Source organism: Nelusetta ayraudi, unplaced genomic scaffold (assembly GCF_046127955.1).
Source record: "Nelusetta ayraudi isolate G7.1 ecotype Tasmania unplaced genomic scaffold, CSIRO-AGI_Nayr_v1 ptg000013l, whole genome shotgun sequence".
NCBI lineage: Eukaryota > Metazoa > Chordata > Actinopteri > Tetraodontiformes > Monacanthidae > Nelusetta > Nelusetta ayraudi.
Window position 1 is genome coordinate 2,174,884 of NW_027466063.1, and position 26,428 is coordinate 2,201,311.

Sequence of the window (26,428 nt, forward strand, 5' to 3'; positions counted from 1 at the left end):
TATGAAGTAACATAGGAATTTCAGAAGCTCGAAGTGAAAAGATTAATAACAATAATCTGTTTTTGAAGTGAATTGTCAGTGCCAGCTTGAAATTCCTGTTACATAAACTCAACTGAGAAGTCATTAAGCAAGACAATACATCCCCCCATGGCCTCAAGTTGCATAAACGACCTCTGATCTTCTGATGTACACACTTATTTATATAAAAACATGTGTATAATCAAAATAGTAATACTACCTTTTTTCTTTTCTTTTTTAACTTGACATATTTTACTGCTGTTCATGTTGGTATATAGTTGGTTAGATTTGTTTTTCATTTTGTAAAATTGATCATCATCATCATCATCATCATCATCATCATCATCATCATTTTCATCATCATCATCATCATCGTTGTATGGCTGTTTGTCAGTCTAATGTATGTGCGTACCATTTACGACAGGGGGTGCTAGAGACCATGTTTGACTCAGATCTAAATCACTAACGGCACACATTTACTGAAATAAAAGATACAAAAAACAAAACAAAAAACGGTATCAATAGTTCCAATGATTGCGCCGTCTATTGGCTAAGTATCGACATACATTTTAAACACATTAAAATCTACCAAAAAAAAAAAAAATCTCTCAAATATCATACGGCAGCCGTCACGTGTCAGTGTTTACGTCTGGATTTATTTTCGTAATCTGAAAACTGACGGAACAATTGTCCAATCGTGGCCTCGCAAAGAGCGACGCATGGAACGGACGTTTTGTTCCCCGCATGAGAGTCTTCGCTAGCGGCCAGGAGCTCTGCTTTATGCTGACACTGTCAGGCTCTTTGTAAAAGACAAAAAAAAAATGGGATGAATGCCCGCAAAAGCTTTTCGGTCTCTCACACACCATCAACCGACGCATCCGCTCATGTAGGAGGTCGATGTCGACGCCTGCAGACGGATTTGTGGACGAGGTATCCGGGCCAGGAGGAATAAAGGTAAACGCCCACGGCAGATGGCTACAACCATTAGCACCTGCTAACACAGGAACAGGACGATCTGTTGCTGGGACACATCTGCAAACCTCAGAGAGTGTTTTCACCCAGACATCTGTGTTGATCGTGTTGGAGGTAGACAGTGGAGCTCTTTCACTAAAGATTCATATTGTAATACATATTGTCATTGCTTGATTTTTATTTTTTTTTTCGTCCACACAAAAAGTTCAAAGTGTGTATCAACTCTCATAATAATAATAATAATAATAATAATAATAATAATAATAATAATAATAATAATAATAATAAAGGCCAAGCAGGGAGGCAGTGGCTACTATTTATTTATTTATTTACTTTATATTTGTATAGTTAATCACATAGTTAATTTGGCCTTAAAATGATTAATATATTTGAGGCCAGGGGTAGGACCACATAAGTTTGTAAGTCTCCCCTTTCGAACATAAGAAACATGGTTGTTTCTTTTGCTCTTTGCTTGACTTTGTCTTTTTTTTCTTTTTTTTTTCAATTTTCTATTTATTTTGTGTTTTTGTATTATTATTATTATTTATTTATTTTTTTACTGTTGTTTACATGTTTGAAAATAAAAAAAAATCGTTTATAGATTTTGGCTTGGGGTCGAACCGACGACTCCAGTCTCAGCACCAACACTGATACTAGTGGCCTGTAAATGAAAAGGAAGTCTGGCTGTTGCAGCAATAAGCGTCATGTTTTACAAGGCCTGAGAGATCGGGATGCGAGTTAGGCCTCGTTGCCATTAGATCATTCAGGATTAGGATTAATTTGACCGAGTTCTCTTGCAATCCCTTTACAACAGGTTGGGCGTTTGTGACGTGAGGTGACGCCAACATGCTGCTCTCCCTGGCCATGCTGATGCTGTCGGCCACACAGATCTACACCATCTTCACCGTCCAGCTCCTGGCCGTCCTCAACCCGCTGCCTGTGGAGGCCAACATCGTTGCTGTGAGCGTCACCGTGCAGTAGTGTATCAGGAGAGCGCTGTCGTTTCTGATAAAGGTCTCTAACTCCATAAAACTTCCTTCTCTTTTTTAGTACTCATTTACCAACAACACAGCAATCTTTGATGACCTGCCCGCCCGGTTTGGCTACCAGCTGCCAAGCAATGGCTTGAAGGTGAGTGCAGGAACGTTGGAAGTGTTTGTTTTCTCTCAGTTGTTCGGTGAAACAGCTTAAGTTCACGTGCAGCCACGGCAGGAAGTGGTATTGAACTTGGGCATCGTGGAAAGTGATGTCAGATTACAGCACCGTGTTAGTGACTGTAATTCTGTGTTGCTGTAAGACTGACGGCAGGGTTCACGCCTGCAGTACAAACAGGTCGTTGTGGTCGGTTTCACAGTCGAGCAGCTGTTGCTCTACAAATGACAGTTATTGCTGTGTTTGTTTGTGTGAGCAGGTCCACACATATGTAGACACTCATAATTACAGCCACGTTTTCTTATTTGAGTAGGCAAGCTGTGTCCTCTGTACCAGTGGTTCCTTCTGCAGGGAAGACGTATAATGTAGGTAAATCATGAAATATAAATGAGTGGGCGTGCAAATTCAGTGTAGGTTGTTCTTTAAAGGAGCTAAATATGAAACCAGCCTGATTAGAATTCATTAAAAAAAAAACATTTGATGCCCCCTCCAATCGAAAATGACGTCACACACCCACTGTGTGTGTTTTGTGTTGTGCGTTGTTGTTTTTCTCCAGCTTCTTGTTTACTGGCTGGACTGGCTGATTGTTCATGTTAGTTGATCTGAATCACTCCCACCCCTTCCGACACCCCGTCACGAAGAAAACAAAAGGTTGGGCATTGGATCCTCTGGCCTGGGGCCTTTCTCTGTGCGCACTTTGAATTTTCTCAGTGTCTACTGCCTGGATTCTGTCCAGGTACATTTATAGCGATGTTTCTCAACTAGTGGGTCGCGACCCACTTATGGGGTTGCGGAGCTGTTTTGATTGGATCAAGGATTCGTGGGCTGTCTCACTTTTTTTTTTTTAAATTTTTTTAAATATGTATATTTTTAGAGAAAATGTTGGCCATTTATTTCACAGGAAACACAATTCAATAGTGTCAATAATTTATCAACTAGACAGGATTGAATGTGGGCTCAGGTTTTTATTTTGGTGGAATAAATTTGAGTTAAATTTGGATCGCGACTTCATGATAAGGAAAAAAATGTGGGTCCCAAGACTCCACCAGTTGAGAACCACTGATTTCAAGGTTTATTCTCTAAAATTTGCCTTGATTTATGATTTTTTTTTATATTGATTAAAGTTTCACACACTGCCCTTGAATACATTTCTTAAAAATGTATACTCATAGTACAGTAAAAGTCATTCGGTTTTCCTACCCTGGTTCTCATATACAGTATATAGGAATACACATAGAGCAAGGGTCTTGCTGCTAGTTAGTTGCCATCTTGCGCAACCATTCTTTTGAAGGAAACCTGGTATTTCAGGAAGCCTGCGTGACAGTTCCCTAAATGCAAAGCACGCTGTCAGGCGGGTTACCTTACATACCGGAAAATTTTACACACTGGACCTTTACTCTGACTATCACTGCAGGTCAATTTACCTTCATTTCACTCTCTGAAAGAAGCAGTAACCGATTGCTTTGATTAAATGACAAAATTTGTTGTGCCTATTAAACGTTTTGTAAGTTAGAATATTTATTTGTTTTTTTTATCATCATTTCAATGTTTTTTCAGTTAGTTGAGTTGTTGTTGAAAGGTGATAATGAGCAGCTGAGATGATGTGTGAAACTACGCACCAGAGGACAATTATGTGAGCTCACTCTGAGTCCCGAGGCGTTGCTGTGCTTCCGCTGTGTTTTTGCATGGAAAACCCTTTTGGAGTCACAAGACAGCACAGGCCTGTTTGCACCCGGAGGATTCCCCACAGGGGGCGACGTGTTCACACAGAGCCCACCCTGTCTCCACCGACACAGCCAGGCCTGTTTACAGTCACACCGGGGTCCTCCAGGAAGAGTCAGCCCAAGGCCATGTCCACCTTTAGAATGCAATGCTTTTTGGACACATTTCTAATTTAAGTTCAAATTTTTTGAACTATACCTCTCTAAAAATGTTTGCAGCAGATTGACACAGCGCGGTTCGTTCGCTCTGGTTTTGCTGCACTGCAGCCTCCACAATTATAGACAAAACACGAACTCACGGTCTAGGAAGAAATACTTTGGTTTCCTTTGGAAAGTCCTTGTGGTTTGGATTTTAGGTGTCGCACACTCGAACGGACTTCAGTGTGCACTCAAATCTCAACATCACTCACTAACCCTCTGAAATATCTAAAAACATAGTATAATTCTTATTACATCTACCATAGAAAGATTTTTTTCTTTGCTTGAGTGTAGAGATGGATTACAAAACTGTCCACCGTCTCCGCCATTAAAAAAATTTTGCTCACTTTCATGCTTGAATGTTCCCACCAATAATGCATTTCTTTTGCTCCCATCTCATAAACCGTCTGTGTAAGTACTGTATTTTTAGTTGCCATGGCTACTAATTTGCAGTTGAATTAGCTTGTGTCTATATATGATGCTTAGAGGCAAACACCCAGACTATGAAGCATGACTCAAGAATGTACTTTCATAGCTTAAAAATGTCTTTGAGGATCCAAACCATTATCAATGCTCACTGTGGAACACAAGACAAGGTATTTTAAACATGCCTTTTTTACGTTTATGGGTCTGCTGGCACTTGTGTGGCTGCTAGCGGCCAGTAGATGTCAGCAGATTTAAAGCTCCAGTTAGTGGTTGTCAGGGTCATATTTTCAGTTCACAAAACAGCAGAGACTGAGGGACCGGTGTGTACGTCCCGAACATACCTCAGAACATATCTGAGGATATAGGATTCCTCCCCCTTCTGCAGGGCCTCCCTCCGCCTGCATGTTTTGCTCGATTGTACTCATCGTTGCAACGTCCCTTTTGCACCAGTAATGGGCTTGTGTTGTTTGGGTGTGTGTATAGCAGGATACGATGTGATTAAATACAATACGCTGGTATGGTGAAACAAGGAAATCTGTTTTGTTTGGTTCGTTTTTTTTCTTTGAGTTCTGCAGTTTCATCCGCTTCCTCTTGCATGGGTGCACGAGGCGGCTCTGGCAGGGTTGAACATCAACACCAGTGAGTCTGATTATGAGTTTGCACAACCTGTAATCTACTTACAGGATGGCTCAGTCAGGACAGGGTGAGGTATTAATAACTCTCTTTGTGTTTTTTTTGTTTTTTTTTGGGGGGGGGGCGGGGGGGTGGGCGGGGTGGAGGTTTTTTTTTTTACCACCACTTCAGCCTGGGGTAAACCTCTAAACAAGCCCTACAGTGAGACGTTAAGTGACGCGATTAAAATTGATCACTGCAGGGATTTAGTGAAGTGGTACAGTCTGTTGTGTCACAGCCACATGTGGTTGTGGGCAAAAATGAAGACAATAATGTTTGGAGGGTTTTCATAGGGAAATAGGAAGTAAGAAATGGTTGTTTTTTTCCAGGTCCCTATAAAGTGACCATTAAGTATTAGTAAAACATTTGTATTCAGCTTCCAGGCTGGAGGTGTTGGACACAGAGGATGGGATGCTATTCTGCATATCTTGGTTGTACACAACACACAGCACATGCGTGCCGCTCACCACGTACATATTCTTTTGAAACCCCAGAGATTCTGTTGTGTGATTGGCTGATTGTTTCTTGTGTTGACAAGCAAGTGAACGTTTTACCTCATCAAGTAAAGTTTATTACAGGCGTGTCGCTCTTTTGAAAATATATCTCAATTTTATGTCTTCTTATTTGACAAAACTTTTTTTCAATGGTGTTGTGTTATTATCTTGTTACTATCTTGTCATTAATGTGTTATTATCTTTGCACGCGTTGTGTTTTAAATGGGGTTAGATGGGGGGTGGATCAGAGGTGGATTTCCCCCCTCCTTCCTCTGTCATTTCCTGTTTAACATTCCCAGTGCAATGCAGCGCTGGCGGCCTTTTAACCAGTCCCCCGACAGAGGGCGCTCTGGCTGCTGCTTTGGGATCTGTGGCAGTGGAACAGTGTGTCATGCAGCTGGGCACTGGAGGGGGAAGGGCGGTGGAGGAGCGGCCTGTGTGACTCCTCACATGCTTCCCCTCCTTGACGGACAGATTTCACAGCCGATTCCCACGTTTTAACCCCGCGGACTCTCGTTAAACACGGCGGTCAGATGCGACGCGTCGCCGCGGTCGTCTCTCATCTGGTGTCAGTGTGGCAGCTGTTGGGGAAACACTCAGAGAGAGAGAGAGAAAGAGAGGGATGGGTTCGCCGGAGTGAGGGAGAGAAAGTGCTGACTCTTCTTGATATATGGGCACTCTTCTTCTTCTTCTTCTTCTTCTCTTTTTTTCCCTTTCTCTCAACAGCATTGACTGTAAGCGAGCCGAGTCCCAGAGTCCCACAGCAGTCCACACTTCCTGTCTGCAGCCCTGCCGCTGACACACACACACACACACACACACACACACACACACACACGCACACACACAGCAGTGCGGGTTACACTTACAATTCATCTCCCCTCACTCGCGTCTTCTTTCTATTTCTGTCTCCCTCCGTCTCTCTGTCTGCACATTACTGTATCCTCTCTCCGTTCTCTACCTTTGTGCCCTCCTCTCTATCACCACATCAGCTCCTCCGCCTTTTCTCTCTTCATCCTGGTTTTTCCGTTTGTTTTTTTTGTAATCTCCCTCTCATCAGCCACTTCACAGGCTGCTGTGGGACAGGAAGTGGCCGGGAGACCGAAAGGCAGACAGGCAGGGAGACATAAAAAAAAATAGAGAGGTCGGGAGTTTTTCGGGGTGAACTGAGACTGCAGTTGAAAGAGCCAGTAGGCCTCTCTCTACAGGTCAGCACAAGCAGAGTTTGTCAGAGATTGTTAGAGTTTTGTCTCTCTGTATTTGTCGCTTGTGATGGACGTCGTGCATTGCAGAGCAGCAGGGACGCTGAGAGGATGGAGCAGCCGGGTGTTGTTTACCTCTCCCTAGGCGGGCCTCGAGTTTTGGCTGAACACTGGCTCATCGCACAGCAGTCTGTAAAACACAACATTGCGATAAAGATAAATCCATTGGTGTCTTATTTTTAGGAATAGAATTAGATTTGATGTGACTATAGAGGCATTGTAGTGCTTGCTGTCATCAAAAAAAGTGTTCTGAGAAAGAACCACGTGTGTGAAAACAAGCTGATGGCAACATGCATGTGAGGTGAATTGGGAACTCTACATTGTCAGTAGGTGTGTGTGTGTGAATGGTTGTATGTCTTTGTTGGCCCTGCGATGAACCGGCCACTTGTCTAGGGTGTCACCCTGCCTTTGCCCTTGGACAGAGGCTCCAGCAGAGCTCCAAGACCCTCAGGAAAAACATGGCTATTGAAAATGGATGGGTGGATGGAAGGGCCAGACTAGGATTAAAAATACATAATGGGATTTGATATTCCAGTATTCTTTTATCACAGACATATATTTTATGTTGTCATTTACCTGGCGTGACACATCTGTCAAATCTGACAGGTGGGTCACGCCTTCTGGAACATCAGCTGATGAAGTCGTAAGAAGATCGCTGAAACATGTCGGGTCCCCGTCGTCTGTAAACTGGGCTCAGGATTTTTGACCGCTGCGTTTCTCTGGTGCTCACGGCTGCGGGTGTCTCGTCCCCAGGGCTTCCTGATCGGGGCACGGCCGGAGAACGCGTGCGTGCCCATCGACCCTCCGCCAGGGGACAACAAGACGGACACCTTCATCGTCCTCATCAGGCGCTTCGACTGCGACTTTGACGTCAAGGTAACGTACCGACGGATGTTTTTGGTAAATACGCAAACTGGAGGTCGCAGAAGAGAGAGAGGATTTTGTGTGCGTGTGTGTGCGTGTGTGTGTGTGTGTGTGTGTGTGTGTGTGTGTGTGTGTGTGTGTGCGTGTGTGTGTGTGTGTGTGTGTGTGTCTAAGGCGGCTTGAGCAAAGGTGGGCAAACTTTTTAACTGGTGGGGCCATATTGGGTTCTAAAATTTGACAGAGGAGCAGGAGCAGATGGATGGAGTGTCTTGGTGGCCAACCTCATAGGAGAAAAAAATATATGATGGGATATTGGAGAAAACTTGTGCTTTAATGTTTACTGAAACTGAACAGAATGTGTCTTTGAAGCCCCACGGTATTCAGCCCTTTACTGAAGTTACCTTTGGTTCAACTAAGGCCAAGTTGCGCGGGCCGGATTAAAAAGCGTAGCGGGCCCTCAAGCCGTAGTTTGCCTATGCCGGGTGTAAGGCCTCTGAGTCATGAAACGCATTTCCATAGAAATTTGCGTGAGAATTTGAAGCCATCTTTGAAAATGTGCTTTAACAAAAGAATGAATAAAATCGCCTGAGCCACGTTTTACATTAACCAAAATTGTTTCCCTGTTAGTTATTGGGAACAAACAGCACAGGTCACGTGGACTGAATGTTAACGAGGCAAGCATGTCTCCATAAAACAACTGATGCCAAGAAGACCTGAACTAGTTCAAGTTAGCAAACAAACAAATGGTGCTGTTTCCAAAATGCTAGGACATATCGGGGGAGGGGAGGAGGGTGTTTGTCTTGGAGTTGTTTTCATTGAGCGCTCGGGAAAACAGGAAGCTGCCGTCCGCTGCTTCTCCCTCCCTCCTTCCCTCCCTCTCTCTCTCCCGCTACCGGTGTTTGCCGGACGCGCAAAAGTCAAAAGTCCCGTTTCCTCAATGCGTCAACGGCGAAGCTCCAAAGACGGAGCTGACGCCTCTGGTTCCGCCGGGCGTCCACAACGGGCCGAGTGTGCCTGGCCCCGAGGCAGCTGCATGAGAGGGAGGGAGGCCGAAGGAGGAGGAAGTGAAAGGAAGAACGGGAACAGAAAACTGTTGTTCATTTCGGTGTCAGCGCGACCAAGAGTCCGGCGGCCAGAGGTCTCACTCCAGTTAAAGCTTAACGAGCCACCCGCTGGCTGTGGATTCAGAGAGGTTCAGGCGCTCCTTTCTCCCCACAGCCATTAGCCTGTTCAACTGTGCGCGCGCACACACACACACACACACACACACACACACACACACACACACACACACACACGAGCCCAAGCACTTGAAATTGCACCATGTTTTGTCTTATATTATTCATTAGGTTTTATTATTGTTTTATTTCGCTGTTGATGTTGGTGTCGTTGCTATTGGCACACACACTTTGACACCGTTCTGTCTTGTGTTCAGGGTTGGCAAGTAATCTATTACTAAGTAATCCAATACTTTAACATTAAACTACTTTTATTAGTAATGGAGTAATGTAAAGGGATTACTGTGGCAAAACTGGTAATTATATCATAATTACTTTATCAAGTAACGGTTCCATTACTTTTCTGAAATATTTTGCAAGCTAAAAATATCTTGTTCTCCACAAAATGTCGGTAATTTAAAAAAAACAACCGAAAACAATTATGTCGCACCAAAACAAGCATGGCGGCGGCAAAAGAAAAAACAGCTACTGCGTTTGTAGCTGGAAATACAAACATTATTTTGAGTTCATCTCATCTGAATCAAAGAGTATTGTGGTGCGTTGTACGTTAATGTGCTGTGTTCTCAACTGTCACTTTATTTTTTTTAGTAATTGATTACTTATGACACAAGGTAGTTAAAACGTAATTAGATTATTTTTTAAGAAGTAAGCAGTAGTTGGACGTGAATTTTCCCATTGGGGGATCAATAAAGTTCTATTCTATTCTATTCTATTTTATAATTTATAATACTGTACTTGAGGTCCATCTCTCTTCAGTTGCCATCAACTCAGCCCGCACAGCGATGCCCATCATTTACCAGCTTGATTAGAATTAGCTCTCTGGCTTTCTAGCCGCACGCCAACACTGCACCCTTAAATTAATGCGCCAACCTCGGCGGTGTTATTTATTTTTGTCTCACTTTGCAGACAGATTCATTCCTCACACGTAGCATGTTTTTCTCACAAAGCGGGGACGGAGGAACCGAGCGTGTAGAAGTTAGGAGAAGTTTGAGGTGTGAGGATGAGTAATGGCATGAATGGGAGGAGAGCACGAAGCCCCTTGACATCTGCCTCCCCCCAAACACCCGCCAAGCCGCTCTGCCTCTTTGTCTCCTCTCCTCCCCCCTTTTCTCTTTTCATTTGCTTCCTCTCGCCTCGTTTTTGTCCTTCCTTGTTTTCCATTTCCCTAAAACTCGGAGGCAGTCGTGTAGCCTTATAAGGTATAGCCACACACACTCACACACACACTCACACACAGACGGATGGGGAGACGGGAAGGGAAGGAGGGAGGGAGGGAGGGAGGGAGGAGAGAAACATGTTGACAGGCAGGCCAGTGAGTTGTTCCCCTGGCTGGATTGTAACCAGACTCTTCATCACATAGCTGTGTGTCAGACAGGCGCACGTTGTATACGCAAGGCAAGACACACGCGTACTTGCCAGACTCAACTCTTTGCTTTTTCAGTCCGTGTCTCGCTGTGATTTTTGGTGGCGGGCTGCCGTCCTCCGAACGCAATACGTCCACACATACAAGCGCACGTCGCTTTAAATTCTTGACATTTTTTCATCCACGTCTCCACGAGCATGACGATGCCCGGCGTGGCCTAGCGGCGGTCGCGCGTGCACGTGTCTACGCTGCCGTGGTTTGGATGAGTGGCGGCTCTTGACAGGAGTGGGAAAGGTGCAGCCGCTGATAGCGGAGGCCACGCAGCTGGAGACCCTTCTGACAGCCGCAGTGACAAAAGATTCCAACGCTTTTTTTCTTACAGGTTCGAACTCTCTTGTTTTACAGATTAGGCTCCGTCGCTGTGACAGAGTTTCACGCAGAAAGATGGTGAGACGTAAACCCGCCAGGGAGGGGTCCCCTCCTCTCCCCAGACGTTACTGCACCGCTGCTCCATTATGAGCCTTCAACAGCTTTCGCCATCTTTCATGTTGCTCAATCTCCTCCCTCTTCCTCGCTCTGGCCTGGCCAAAATGCACACTTCCGAGACGCACAGAAGTTCTGTTATTGCTGCAGAGATTGAGCAATAAACCGCGGCCGGGGCGGCCAGAGATCTGCGCAGCTCCGGTTCTTTTACTTCAGAGCAAACAAAGGTGGGGCCTCGCTCCGCCCGATTTGGGTAGCAAGAACAAAAGTCGCGGAACACGAGCGTCCGTCAGGTGAGGCGAGCCACATGACTCCTGAGCGCGCTTTTTTTTTTCTCTCTCTCTCTCTCTTCTGGTGTGGCTCAGCGCGCGGGAGGGATGACAAAGTGGCGTAACAACCCCTTTCATCCTGCTGATATTCCAGAGTTCAGCCTTTGTCTTTCTTTTTTTTTGTGGCTTTAATGCGGAGCCAGTGGAGGAGGAGCGGCAGTCAGTCAGCGAGACCAGAACTGCTCCCGACCTGGACACACGCAAACACACACAATCCATTATTGGTGTGTTTCCCTCCAGCTTTATTGTGAGTGCATAACTGCGTGGGACCGCCCCACCCCCCCTACCCACCCACCATCCCATCACAGTACCTGCTGCCTCCTCCGCAGGATTTTTGCCACAAGCACAATGTGAAGGAAGGGCAGCAGCAGTTTTATGGATCCGCGGCCTTAATGGACACTAAAACGAACACTCAGTCACTTAACCCTGCAGTAAAGTGTGAGCTCCTTCCCCTGTGAAGAGTCTGTGCGTGTGTGCGTGAGAGAGACGGAGGGAGAAAAGGGGGCAGCTGAAAAGAGAGACAGATTTCTTCATGGTCCTTTTTAGAAAATGAATCTCTAGAGAGAGACGTAGTGTGCACTTCCTGTCCTACTCTAGAAGTCTTTGAGGTGGTGGGAGGGCGGGTCAAGGGTGACCTTTGTGACCCTGCTCTTCATGTGTGCTTGTGTAAGTGCATGTGTGTGTGTGTGTGTGTGTGTGAGTCAGTAAGTGTATGAGTGAGCGAGTGAGTCAGGGGGGTTAACAGGAAACTGGATACCCTTTTCCTGTAGTCCCCCCCCCCATGAACGGCCCTAGTCTACAGATTTTTTGCACACACACACACACACACACAGACAGTATACAATAAGACATAATGTTCTAGTTATGTAACAGATATCTCTGTTGTGCAACGTCGTCCCCACATTTCTTCTTTGTGTCCTACTGCCGTCCTTCGTCTTTGTCCACTCGCTCTACTGCCCCCTATCAGTTGCTGCTGTATCGCTTTATACTTGCTTATTAGTTCCATCTGTTAAACTGCGGGCGGGTTCTTCTTTAAGCTTGAGGAAAGTTAACATTCAGTGTGCGTCTGTCGCGTTTCTAACTGTGAGACGGGATGTGAAGAAGAGGTGGGGATGTGCTGCTTGGTGGGGAAAAAAATAAATAAAAACTGAGCCTGGCAGGAAATGAAAGTCAGAATGTTTTCTTTAAAAACAAAAGTGCTCCTCACCACAGAAATGCTGCAAGATCACGAAGAGGAACCAAAACTGTGACGTGAACTCGTGAAAGGTTACCAGTGAACGGAATAATTGTTTTTTTTTTTGTTTTTTTATGTCAAGGGCCGTGAACTTCATGTGACAGGGCAGGAATCAGACACTGTTCTTCAAACAGTTCACTCATTCAACGGCAGTAACCACAGGGGCTGTAAAAGTCTACAGTGACGAGGGAGTCACTAGGCAGCATGATAATAAAATCCTGGAGGAACAAACCAGTAAACTCATATCTGGATTATTTGGAAAAATGACTAATGTGTCTTCTGCACCAGAGACGACTGACAACTTTTTGAAAGTAAAAAATTCCTCCTGAGCGGTAGTTACTTTTTTTTTTAAGTTTGCATATTTTGCTTTTAACTAACTGTTGGTTAACAACAAAGATCAACAAAGATGCAGAGGTCACAGCCATTTCTCTCACTGATCATAAATATATGTGAGGTGTGTCAGTGAGCTGTCATGCTTTTCACCCACAAAGAATGGCTTCATTTCTCGAGAGGCCTCCTGTTGAGAAAAAAGTCACTTTTAAAAAAACACGTGAAGTCCGAAGGCGCTTTGAAGAGTCCGAAGAATCCGTCAATGTTTTATTCTGTGGATGACAGCGGGATTATGTATTCAGTCGATTCTAGTGAAGAAGAACACAGATAAGTAGAAGACAGCGGCGGGTCAAAGTCCCCCAGAGCTTATCAGCAGGTGTGGCTCCACCAGAATCAGACACATCCAGTATTTTTCCAGAAGTCTCAACTCGCTGCAGTGCATGTTTGGAGCAAAAGCCTCGTCGTGTCGGTGTTTTATCCGGTTCATCAGCTTGGTCAGCTCCTGAGTGAGAAGGTCTCTGCTGTGTAGCCTGCCTGACCCCCCTCCACCCTCCTCTCCGCCTCCCCTTTCTGGAAGTTTACAGGAAATGCATCTCATTCTGCTGCTTGTTTGTGCGAAAGAGACCTCACAGCCATGGAGCTGCGTACTGCACACACACACACACAGAGTGCTCAGTCTAGTCCTCTACTCGCTGACTCAGTCTCATGACAGGGTATGACTATAGCTGACTGGATATATGACCGACTTGAGTGTGTGTGTGTGTGTGTGTGTGTGCGTGTGTGTGTGTGTGTGTGTGTGTTTAGTGAGCGAGCTTGTGAGGGATGGAAAGGGGAGGGAGGGCACCGTGCACATCCCATGTGACCCGGCCAGTTGTTATGTCTGCTCATATTGCTGTGGCAACAAACAGATTACACTGCTGCTTTGCCTGGCCTATAGAGAACACACACACACACACACACACACACACACACACACGTTCGTACGAACATAAAGTAGTGCAGGTAGTGACACAAACACTTGTAAAATGTTGACGCTCAGACGCCTCACCGGGCCGTATCTCGTCAGTTCAACTCACCGCCAGCGGCTGCAGCTGCAGGTTTGCTGCGTTCGTCCTGGCCGTCGCTTTTGACTGTTGTTTCATCTCACAAGCGCAAACACACCCTTGCACAGACCACACTGACTCAACCGCATGCATTTGATGTGAGTAACTCGTTTTATTTATATAAACCTCTGCACAACCTGAGTTTCCACCGACGGCGCTGACCACTCGAAGGCAGAAGCTTGAAAAGTTCACTTTCAAAGTTGCTTAGCGTCATATTAAGAAACCACAAATGCAGTCAATGGGGTGAGATTGCCGTTATTCAGCTGTGCTGTGTTGTCACTGTAACTACAGTTCTCCCCGCCGTTAGCAGTTTTTACTGAAGTCTTTATCTAATCAGTCCTCTGGACCTTGAAACAGAAACCCTGCTAGGCTGAGCCGCATTTCCTCTGAAGTGCTAAGGACACAGGAGGAAGGGAGGGAGGCGGAGTTGAAGGAGGAGGAAGAAGGAAATGCTTGAGAAAGAGTGTAGAGGGAGTACCCTCTGCACCCTCAAAGGTAGAGGGTAAAGGCAGGACATTCAGGAGGAAGTTGCAGATTTCTGTCGAGTGTTGCAGTCAGAGCAGACAGGAGGAGGAGGGGAGGTTGAGCTTGGGCAGTGGGTCGGAGGGGAAAAGGAAAAGCAAGAAGGAAAAGAAATAAAAACAGGAGGAGGGTTGGGAATCTGGGGGCTGGGAGCTGAAGACGTGACTGAGGAGAGGCGAGGGAGAGGCAGGATGGCAAACAGGAGTGGCAGCAGTGGAGAAGCAGGCTGGGTGAACTGGTCACACAGCTTACAGTGGAGTGCAACAGTAATCTACCTCTCTGAGTGTTGTCACCTCAGTTTGTTTAATCCAGGACAGGAGACTAAACTATGGGAGGAGAATGAGACAGTCAGAAGATGGACATCCAAAGAAGCTGCAGGTGGAAGGATTGTGCAGCAGCTCAGCCAGGCCTTTGACTAAAAACAAAATGCCAAAATAAAACATTTTTTCAAAGATATGAGTAATACTGATCTTTTTCTCAATATATTTTTTCTGCTCTCATTTTAACAGTTCTTTACACATTTTTTTTTTTTTAATTTCCAAAGTCTGTTTCACTGCTTTGAGGGAGTTAAGCGACTGCCTTTGCACAAATTCAAACACCATGTGCTCTCAGTGATTCTCCCTAGACATCGTAGGTCAGCAAGGTTGGTTATTCAATCTGTGTTCTGGAGCCACAAATAGTTGCTGCGATTCTATCAGCCTCATGTTCACCTGCAGCCTCTGGCCAGCAGGTGAACTGTGCAGCACCGACTTCTGCTTCTTTTTCTTCAAAAAGTTTTTTAAAAATTGTATTCCTGCTCTGGATTCAAGTCTTGACTGTGCAGAAAAATGAATGAAATGTCTGAGTCTGCGGCCAAATTGTGCCATCACATGGCAACGGAAGGTTTCAAGATGCCCTTTGGACAGACTTAAAAAAAAAAAACAAACGTTGGTTTTATGGCAGGTTCCTAACTGATATGAACTGTTGTTACAGTACGTTTTGTCTGTGGCAGAGACAGAGAAGAAACCTGTGCCCTCTTTGTGTTTGCTGATTTCCTTTAGATTTTATTTAAACATCTCAGGGGTTCATACTTCCCCCCCCCCGCCCCCCCCCCAATCTTTTTTTTGACATGTCCCCTGTGGTTCTCTCCTTTCCTCTGTGCCTCGCTCTTACCGCCACCCACACATTCAGGTTTTCAGGAATGTATTGAATGTCCTTATCTTTGCCTATGCAAACAGAAGGGTGAGCCAGCAGCAGAGGTTGAATTCCTCCGCAGATCGCGGGGCAGACTGTGCACGCCGCTGCAGCCGACGCAGAGACGCCCCAGAGCCGCAATGGCTCTCGGGTGTCCGAATGGAAAAACTCCATAAAAAAAGGAAAAGTGACCCCAGCTGTGGGCCACCTGGTCTGTTGTCCACAGTGCAAGCACGTGCATGTAAGGCAGACTAGGAACTGTAAAGTGTGTGTAGGTCTGACTGTGAGTGTTTGTCTTTCCATGTGGCCATGCTATAAACTGGCAACTTGTCCACGTTGAGGGTGTGGCCCCGGACCTTAACCTAAGACTGCTGGGATAGGATCCACACTCCCTGCGATGGATGGATGGTTGGAAGGATGATGGTTGGTTGGATCGATAGATGTATGTACAGTATGGATAGATGGATGGATGGATGGAGGTTGATTGATGCACGGCTAAATAAATGGATGGATGAATGGATGGATGGATGTTTGAATTGATGGATGGTTGAATTGATGGATGGATGACAGTTGGCTGGATGGTTGTATTGATGGATGGTTGGATGGATGGATGGATGATGGTTGATTGATGCATGGCTGAATAGATTGATGGATGGATGGATGATGGTTGGATTGATAGACGGATGGATGGATGGATGGATGGATGGATGTTGATTGGATGTTTTGCTACTTTTAACACCTCAACCTCAGTTCCCTCTGGTTTTATTTGATCCAGGGGAGGGCAGAAGTGTCACTTCACTCTCTTTCTCAAACCAAAAGTGTCTAGATGAATCAATCAGGGTGCAGGCAAAAGAAAACCAAAATACATTGCAAACCTTATGCTAGTTTTCCTCATAAAGCCAGATCAGTGAGATCAGCCACAGCAGTGGAGGGATAAATAGAAGAAAGATGGAGGTCATTCTCCAATCAGCCACCTTGCTTCTCCACTCCAACAACCAAAATCCCGCCTCCCTATTTTGTGTGTCTGGCGTGTCCCAGACGGCGTGCCCTGAGACACACACAGCGGCCATTGATATGGGAGCACAATACGGCCTCACAAGAAAACACACGGCATCACACTGTGGGGCTGCCATACACGCTGCTTCACGTATGCCTGTGCATAAAATTACAATGACAAGGCAGAGACAAAGGACAGCGCTGTTCTGCACGAGCATCCCCGCACACCACAATACACACACACACACACACGCACCCTATTCACCCCTCTCAGGTCTAAATGGATTTCTTGGCGTCTCCGCGGAGCACAATGCTGTTATAAAGAAGGGACTGGTCAAGCCTCGGGGCAAACACACTGCACTCAGACGACTGCGGCCTCTTCAGGTTGCCGTTCGAAACACTTTGTAACTGTTTTTTTAATTCCTTTTTCTTTTCTGTTTTTTTTTACAGTGCAGACAACTCTTGCAATCTCGCAGCCTCACATCATGGTCTCACTTTCACTGTCTGGCTCCGATTGAGGTGTTAATTTAGCACAGAAGGATTTCACAAGCTCTGACTCGTCATGAAAAGTAGCAGCAGCAGCAGCAGCCACAGCAGCCATTTAAAGAGAAAAATCACCCTCAGCATCACGAGTATTGTTACTGTGTGAAGACAGAATTTCAATTTTGCCAACTTGCCTCACCTGATTCTTTAGTTTATCTATTCTCAGAAACATGAACCAAAATGTGCTCTAATGTTGGTCTGAAGTTTTTAAACTTGTAGTCAACTTGAGGGTTTTCTTTTTTGGTTCAATTTCAGCCAGAGATTAAATAATGATGAGATGAAAGAAACTAGACCAGCCAGTTTTTAATCTCACATGCAGATTCCAACTTTAATGTGACCAAATTCTCATTTGGCTTCTTCATGTCAAATCTTTTCTTTGTGATTAACAAACTGAATCCATTTCAATATTCCATTGTGGTCGTCGCATCAGGGGGGCGGATCATTGCCTTTGATCCTGTTTAATTGAGCTCTGTTCTGGCTTTGAGTCATTTTTCAGCTTCTTACATAAACCGTCTTTCTGTGTCAGTGTGAGAGAAAAAAAAAACACACACACCGTTAACGGTAATTCCAGGATTATTTTGTCACATCCTACTTCCTCTGCCACATCTGCTGTGAACCCTCGGCTGCAACAATAGCTCTACAGGATGTGCTAACCTTTCTACTGTGTCAGTGCTGTAAAAACAGGCTGCCAGGTGGAAGAGCTTGATTACATCAGCTTCCCTTCACGGTGGAGATACAGCACGGATGCTGCCACAAAGCCCAACTTTTTTATTTTTTAAATATAAATGCAAAAGACAATGCATTTGAAGCCATCATAAGAATGACTTGTGACAACCAACAACTGAGACAGTAATCATTGTTTTTTGTCTGTGAAAAGTCACTGTGTTCTCCCTTTAAACATTCTGAAGGGGGCAGATGAGACTTAAACATGGTCTCTGACCCTCGTTGCTGCTTTTCTGAGCATTGAATCAAATGCACGGTCCAGTGCATTATCTATAATACATTGCTATACTAACTCACCCTTAAACCCCAAGTCCTTATTGTCGGAACCACAGCCCGACCCACTACACAAACCCATCACAAAAATATAAAAATATGTATATAAAAAGTATATCAAGTGCACCAGAATTGATTTGATAACCTTCCCGCGTAGGACATTCCTTTAATCCTTATTATGCAACCCGTGCACATCGGGGCCATTGACTTTGATCTGGGATTGAAGTGTGTGTTTCAGTGTATAAGTACGCAGTGTTTGCCAGCATCAACCTGCAGGTGTTTTGCGCCAAAGGAGATTCATAATTTAAGCGGCGTGGATGTTTGTTCTCCTTGCAGGTCCTCCATGCCCAGAGAGCCGGATACAAGGCAGCCATCGTTCACAATGTAGGCGCCAATGACTTGATCAGCATGGGATCTGACGACGGTAAGCGGGCCAAGCGGCGCGTTGCCTGACCTTGAGAGACAAGGACGCAGGACGTCCAGCAGCCCGTTTAATCCATTTGCGTTATCGCTGGCGCTGATCCACGCGACGCTGAGCTGCCCTCCCACTCCGAGTCCAGATGAGCCACGCACAGGATCCTCCCCCAGTGGGGGTGGGGTCGGGTGGGGGGCAGTGCTATCCAGGCCTAACCTCATGCAAAGACAGGCCACTGTTGCACTGCCCGACTCCTGCCTGTGTTCTGTTTCAGTGGTTGTCTGTGGTCGGCTCTAAAACATTACGCTTGAGAAAGTCAAATCCTGCTCATACAAGTCTCTTAGCTCTGTGTTTTATACCTTGGAGGTGTTTTTAAACATCTCCAACTTTGATAACCAATTCCTCGACCCACTATGGGTCAGGTATTGTCAGTCAAGAAAACATCCCTCAGTAAAGTCATGTGTTGAAAAGTTGTTTATCGGGGCTGAGCCTCAATACTTGGTCATCTTATGTTTTGTTGTTCTCTTTTCAGTGGATGTGATGAGGCAAATAGATATTCCCTCTGTATTTGTGAGCGAAGAGACAGCCATCTCTCTCAAAGAAGAATACTATTATGAGACTGGGTAAGTCTAGAACCAAATATCCATATGAATGTATTTATTGTTTTTGTACAATCTGTGACAAAGTGAAACTTTTCTCAGTCCCTTTTAGGTAAATCCTGCAAATGGATCTTTGCTGCGTCCTAAAAGCCCAACCTCTCTTCATATTCTTTGCTCAACAGCGCTCACGTCCACTCGAGTTTAACCTGACATCGTTGTTGATAATGTCTGCGTCATGCACAGAAATAAGTCAAGTTGGAGCACTTGCCACGTGTTGTCACTGCTTAGGTGTTAATGAGACGTCTCGCTCTCTCGTGAGTGGGCACGTGGCTCTTTTCCCCAGCTCCATCTGGCTCCTCGCATCCTTGATGTTCATCGTGGGAATGTTCTTCATCATCATCATCGTCAGGGTGAGAATTCCCCTCGCTGTGCCCATGTTGGGATGGGAAGATTCAGGCATTGGAATTTTGGGAAATCGGTTTGATTTTCTTGGATGCAGCATCCGGATTCTGACACACAGATTCTGTTTTGTTTTTTTGTCTGCGGTTCATAGATGTTCGAGTACTTCTGTGAGCAGCGAAGACCTCGGCGGGGACGCCCGGCCAAAGAGCAGGTGCAGAAACTCCCCAGTCGCAAGTACAAGAAAGGTGAGTCAGCAAGTCTGAGTCAAATCGAGCATCTGTGTCCGTAACGTTCACGTCTTCAGGCCAATTTACCGTTGACAGTTGATCGGAGGTTTCACTGACGCCAGAGGGAGGGATCTAAATTACTCAGAGAACCTGGTCCAGAGTCTGTGGTGCATTTTTAATTTTTAAGGAGGTCCATTACTCGTCCCTTTGATTCTCATTCTGCATCATTAAGTCCACGGGTCTGCAGTCAAATCTTACTCGTTTCTGTAAAGTCCATCTCGGCTGAGCGATGCACCTGCCTCGTTCTTGGCTGGCCGTATGATCCAGACGGCGATGGAGCCTCGCTTCCAGTGGCGCACAAAAAACAGTTAAAAAAAAAAAAAAAAAAAGGCTTTTTGTTGCCGTATCTCTCCGAACCACGAGGATCCTGTAGCTCCGTCCTGCGCTGTGAGAACCATCTTCTCCTCCACCCTCCACGCTCACATGATTCAGCCCCGGTAGGAGGATGCCACCGATGCATCATTCCCCCGGAGCTCCCCACCTGAAGAGCTAATCGGATTAATATTGACTTGATTTTTTTTTCCCCCCGCAAAGCCCTCTGCGGCAGATTAAAGCTCGTCTCCGAGACCGGACACATGACTGACGGTCAGGAATGCGGTCTCGGCCGTGCCAGAGGCCCGGTTGGGGGCGGGGCCGAAAGTTCAGTGTGTTTTGGTTTTCGCTCTCGTAGGTGTTGAGCAGATTACAGCGTGTGCCTACGGGTTTTTTATCACACTTTTAATTTTCCTATTACACACACACACACACACACACACAAACACCAAGCGCCTCAGTACGAGGGTCAGGCGGCAGCACTGTTTGCCTTGCACTTCCTCTTTGCGGTAAGCTTTCCCCCCCTCTAGCAGCTGTGCTTCACACACTTGGAAAGCCCCCGACTACAGTCAGCTGCGCAGAGGGAACACCAGGGAGTTTTATTGGCTCTGGGCGGCGCTGCTAATTGGGGAGGGGTGGAGGAGGGGAGCCTGTGGAGGGGTTACGAATCCAGCCGCTGGTCCCAGCCTGACAGCTTGCAACATCCCGGGGAAAGAGGCAGCACGTGGCGCTCCCATCCCCGCTCTCGCTCGCTGCTCGGCTTCTGTTGCGGCCGTGACTCAGGCTTTCCAGCACAAGGGTGCCGCGCTCGACCTTGGCTGCAAACAAGGACGCCAGGCGTCCAGGAAACGGCCTCAGAGGGCCTCCGTCTGCGCTCCCCGGCTGCTGAGTCAGAGCTTTTTGGGTGACACGGGAAGGGGACGCCTCGGAACTCTGACGAGTCAGTTTTTAATCCTCGCGCTGCGAAGTGACGCTGGCTTGGCAGGAACCTGAGTGTCCTGGTTTCAAAGCGTGAGAGAAGAGTTCAGTGGGGCAGTGCTGCTGTTCTCTACACAGGGCTGATTGTCAGGTAGTCTTTACAGCCTGTGTGGAAATAGGTGAATCAGTGTTTTGTTGGTGGTGCTCTGAATCAGCGTTTCTCAACTGGTAGGTCGCGATCCAAAAGTGGTTTGTGGAGCTGTTTTAATTGGGTCGTGGCTTATAGGGCAATTTTCCTTTTTTTTTTCAAAATAAAAGGGATTTTAAAATACTGTACTGTATATATTTCGAGAGAAAATATTGGGCATTTGTTTTACAGACTGCAATACTCAAGTGCCCATCTCTAAAGTCTTTAATAGTCTGGCTGACAGGGCAGCTACGTCTTCCTCAGTGTGTGTTTGTTCAGGAAATTACATCAATATATAATCTCCTTATTAGACACAGGTGTACTCATCTAGGTTGTCATTTTAAAACAATCATTGCGTTTGTGTTTTGTAGATGCCTTTTGAAACTGACAGCTGAGTGTTGTTGAGGGCTCTAATGTTAATTTTTTTTATTTGAAGGTGCGTGTTTCTGTCTATTTTCATTTATTTTTCGCGACACACAATTCAATTGAATTGAATAATTTATTTACTAGACATGATGGGCTCGGAAATTTGAGTGCTGTGAAATAAATGTGGCTCCTGAGACTCCACCAGTTGAGAACCACTGTTCTCGATGCACTTGATGGGCGTTCTAGACACTCCTCCTGTTTTCCTCAGCCCAGTAGGATAGTTGACTTGGGGATCACTTGGATTCCTCGGTTGTGTTGCCTTCACGGACCGCAGCTCGTCGATGAATGCGGCTTTGTGCGAGGTCCTGCCCGAGTAAGTGAAGTCATTTCAGGAAAATGTTGATCAGCTGATTTGGCGTCAGCTGCTCCAACGCATCAAGTTCCTTCACCTTCCATTTGCTGATGCGATGCTTTGGCTGAATGATGATGTACGTTGCGCTTTATGAGGATCATATATTCCCTGTTTTCAAGCGGGAGTCCATAATCATAAGAACTCCACCACAATGGGCCGTTCAGATTGATGCAGAGCACCGTGAAACATACAATCTGTGTCAACGTACAGGATTATGTAATCCCGGCTGTCGGTGTGGCGACGGCTTGACTCTGACGTTTGTTTGACTTGTGCCGTGGATTTATTGCTGGACCTTGCATCATCTTTACTTAAGCTTTGTGTTTCCTATTTGATGCGGGACTTCTGGCTCTCGGCGTTAAAGGGGGGAGGGTGGCGGTCGAGTTGTACCATTGTCACAGCAAGTTTTGTGCCAGCCAGCCCAGGAGACGAGGGGGTGGGGTGTCTGTCTTTGTGGAGCTTTCGTTGGGATTGAGAGCAGTTTGACTCCCCATCCGACCCCTGAACAACACCTCAAAAAGTGTTGTATTTGAAGAGACGTTTCACCCACCTCCCTGACCATAGGGAGATTTAATTTTTCACTCATCACCCTGCTGACCCTGTTGATCTCTTCTGGCCTCACTGCTCGCTGCCAGACGCGCCGCTCGGCGTTAACAGTGCCTCTATTTTAGACTTTTGCTCACATTTTTCTGTCCGTCCTCTTTGCGACGCAGCCGCTAGCTTGTTGTCTCTCCTCAGCTACGCGAACCCGCCGCCGCTCAGCTGAAGTTCAGTAGGACAGCGCGGCTCCTCCGAGAGGCAGAAGCACCGGCAGGCTGGCTGATTAATGAAAGATAGGCGCAGGGAGGAAAGCTGCACTTGCTTTTCAAACTTGTGCTACTGGCCCCGATGCGTAAATGCAAAGGGATTTCCCGGCACGAGAGAGGCGCACGTTGCCAAGAGAACGCAGCAACTTGTTTTCAGTTGGAAATATCTGTGCTTTTGAATCTTTTGCTTCTTGGTGTTCCAGGATCTTAACAGGGCAACCGTGAGATTTCACATTTCCACGTATACTCGCAATAAAGACAGATATGCTATTGGACATCTGCAAAAAACAAGCTCTTGGTTCTACCACTGCTGAGCCTCGTGACAGTTGCTGTACCATGTGACGAAGCACTCGGTAAAAATAGCTTCTGAGGACGACATAAATCTGGCTGCAAATCTGCAATCACACATTTCACATAGGGTAACGTGACGCCGGCGAGAGCTAAAACAGCAGTGAATATTGTAAGCAGTATATTTTGGACGCCCTGTCGATAATGGCACGGAGCAAAAATAAAAGTCAGAGGTCGCAATGGTGCAACTCTACTTATCTGAAACTGCGGTTTCGTCTCGTGAAAAAGGAAATTCTGTCAAGGACTTGTGGATGTCTGCTTCTATTTTTAAACAAACGCATCAAGCACTCATTGGCTTGATAAGAACAACATTGAAATAGAAAACAACCCAAAACATTTTTACATATTCATGCATACATTAAGAGAGGTGAACTGGTGGCCTGTGTGGGAAAGTCCCACGTTGTGCACACCCACAGTCATTGGATGGACTTGGTACAACCAGAACCAGAACCACAAGCAGTATTAATCCTGCTAGAGCTCAGTACCTCGAGTTAATAGATCCTGGACATGGACGCCTGCCACAGAACCAGCCACCTAGCCAACCATTCAGTCCGTACGCTGCGATCCACTTTCGCAAGCAGAGCCATTTTTCGTAGCCGCTATCGTAGCTTCTTGGCGAGGTGCCCCGCCCAGTCCGCCGTGTCTCCGCCATGCAGCGTCGGGAGTTCAGAAATCCGCTGAGCCTTCTCTCTGGGTTCGACTCAGAATAGTTCAATGCCACAGCCGAGCATTTCCTGAGTGTGTCCCAGGCCCACGGCTGCACAAACGCTTCCTCCCCTTCCCCTTAGCCCTTGCTAAACTGTCCCACTGCACCACTGTGCTGGTGTGGGAGAGGTAGATAGAGGTTGCTTCGGATATGTGTGGCCAAAACAGAAGGCAGGTGTTAAAGAAGAGAAAAACAGTGCAAGATGACGACGATGACGGTGGTGGTGGTGGAATGTATTTATATTCAAAAGAGGCCGAGGAGTTGGAAACACGGCCCTGAGTCTCAGTCGCTGAGGTTTGGAGGGTGAAGGAAGTGGAGGAGGGGGAGGAGGGGGAGGGTGGGTGGGTGGTCCCGGTCGATGTAACTCCCCGTCCTTATACGGTCACATGCAGCCCGGGCACGGACACAGAGAACCCAGTCAGGGAAAACATGCTCATTTAGAGCTTACGTAAACACACCGGCCCCTGCCCCTGCCCCGCCTTGCTCTCTCTCTCTCTCTCGCTCGCTCGCTCTCTCGCTCTGAGCCCAGGCAGCCAAGAAAGATGGGAAGAAAGAAAAAAACAGAAAACGCTGGAATTCGAAACGGAGTACGTCGATACATTCCTGAGCGCAGACCCCGCGCCTCCTGCCCGGGCCGGAAATGCAGGGCCAGCGGGTAGCTGGTAACACCGCAGGATGAGATACCCAGCAGGGTCGAAGGAAATGAGATTGCAAAGGCTAAAAATGGTCAAAAGCTTCGACGGATCAACCTGCTGCCGCTTGATGAACGGCTAAAACAAGAACACAGACTGTTGGCCCTGTTTTTCATGTTTGTCTGTCAGGCCTCAGAAGGCAAGAAGGTTCACTGCACATGGAAAAAGAATAGTCAGACATTCTCAGGAAAAGGCAGACAACCAGTCTAGCACTGTTTGCTAAGTCACTACTGTTAACGAATATAAAAAAAAAAAAAGAACCCTTTTCAGTGTTCCACGAATGAAAGTTGCTTTATAAAAGAACTGTTATGAGGAAATTAATATGCGTGTCTGATCCAGGTGACAACTCAGACGTCTGCGTCATCTGCCTGGAGGAGTACGAGGAGGGCGACAAGCTCAGAGTCCTGCCGTGTTCTCACGGTGAGTGAGACACCTGTTTCCTCCTCGCGACCCCTTCGCCTCTACCAAAATGGCGATTCTGTGCAGTTGAGAGCTATTTCCGAAAAATAATGTCCTTTGAGTCGAGGCCGAACGACAGAAGTAAGCAAATGCAGTTCGTTCAAAGCCTCGCAAAGGCAGCTGGACGTCTCCCATTATGCGCATCCACTGGGCCAACATCCAATAGGAAGACTTTTCAGTTGACCTTTGGGGTTCTATAAACAATCAAGTCCTTATTTTAGTTGCGATACCAGCAGCAAGCTACCGCTGCCACTGGCTCTTAAAAGCCTCGGATGGAAACAAGGAAGACAAAAAAAAAATTACAGGGAGCGACTGGGAGACTAGTTAATGTGAGAGAGATTAACATGAAAACAGCTGTAGTGACAGTTTAATCAGAACCCGATGGCATTTTTACACTGGCAGAAGGCTGGCAAACATTACCGAAGGCTTTTCTCAGTGGAAAGCCTGTTCTCAATTTCATCTTAACTGGCTCTGGCAAGAGTTTAGCAGGAGCCTGCAGAGCAGCAAGTTGGCCGCAGAGCCGTGAAGCAAGGAGCAACGTCATCGCTTGCGACTGTCAGTAGCTCCACAGCTGTAGCAACCTAGCTAAACAGGCAGAAAATAAAAGAAATCTGACTAGCCGGCTGAATTTTCATAGCGTCGTTGGATTCTCTGTAAAGAGAGGAATTGAACGCTCTCATATGCTTTCTTCGGGGTCATAACCAAAACCGAAACATGGAATACATTCAAAGCATCCAGGAAGTTAATTCTGCCGATGATAAAATATAAATGACCTTGTCCTTGTCGCCAGCCTACCACATCAAGTGCGTGGACCGCTGGCTGGCCAGCAGGAAGACGTGTCCCGTGTGCAAGCAGAGGGTCATCTGCCCCCGCAGCCACTGGGACCAGGCCAGAGACGAGGCCGACGGCAGCCTGGACGACGAGAGCGAGGTGTCGGAGAGCACCCCGCTGCTGCACTCCATGGCCTCCACCAGCACCCACTCCGTCAGCATCACCTCAGGGGCCTCGGGCTTCGGCCGAGACGGGGAGTCGAGCGAGACGGAGGACGACGTGCTCGAGGACGTCAGCCAGGAGGAGCTTGTGGTGGTGGAGGAGCTGGTGCAGATCCAGCAGGACCTGCCGCTGGAGTGACCAGAGGCACCTGACCAGCGCTTCAACAGTCTCACGCCTGCAGGGACTTTTTTTTATTTTTGATTATAAAGATTATAAAGATATGTATAAAGATATATATATATATATATATATATATATATATATATATATATATATATATATATATACATACATAATATATATGCACCCTAGTAAATGTGAGCTTACTGCAAGTTGAATGGGTTGAAATGGTACCAAGGTTCTCAGACTCAGTCACACTGCTGTTTAGTCTAAAGTGGGGAAAGAAAATGTAAGTCTCAATACAGTGTATATAAAACATG

The 26,428-nt window shown here is 46.4% G+C and overlaps 1 protein-coding gene across 3 annotated transcripts; it reads left to right on the forward strand.

The window, feature by feature from the left end:
* The first annotated feature begins 738 nt into the window (after positions 1 to 738).
* rnf13 (ring finger protein 13) lies at positions 739 to 26,191 on the forward strand. 3 transcript variants are annotated; one of them, XM_076022720.1, is made up of 10 exons: positions 739 to 972; positions 1,805 to 1,950; positions 2,041 to 2,121; positions 7,669 to 7,791; positions 18,426 to 18,513; positions 19,037 to 19,127; positions 19,423 to 19,513; positions 19,657 to 19,750; positions 24,876 to 24,956; positions 25,786 to 26,191. In XM_076022720.1, the coding sequence occupies exons 2-10, from the start codon at positions 1,837 to 1,839 to the stop codon at positions 26,124 to 26,126; spliced, it is 1,104 nt and encodes a 367-aa protein (XP_075878835.1). In that variant the 5' UTR covers positions 739 to 972; positions 1,805 to 1,836; the 3' UTR covers positions 26,127 to 26,191. The 3 variants fall into 3 exon arrangements, with proteins under 3 accessions (XP_075878835.1, XP_075878837.1, XP_075878836.1); XM_076022722.1 differs by having other exon boundaries at positions 19,447 to 19,513; XM_076022721.1 differs by having other exon boundaries at positions 741 to 972; positions 19,037 to 19,124.
* The last annotated feature ends 237 nt before the right edge of the window (positions 26,192 to 26,428 follow it).

Excerpts from the sequence above, each read along its gene's own strand:
- rnf13 (XM_076022720.1), top strand. The coding sequence starts at position 1,837 with ATGCTGCTCTCCCTGGCCATGCTGATGCTGTCGGCCACACAGATCTAC. Across the intron at positions 1,951-2,040 it reads TGGAGGCCAACATCGTTGCT|TACTCATTTACCAACAACAC; the intron begins GTGAGCGTCACC and ends TCTCTTTTTTAG. Across the intron at positions 2,122-7,668 it reads TGCCAAGCAATGGCTTGAAG|GGCTTCCTGATCGGGGCACG; the intron begins GTGAGTGCAGGA and ends TCTCGTCCCCAG.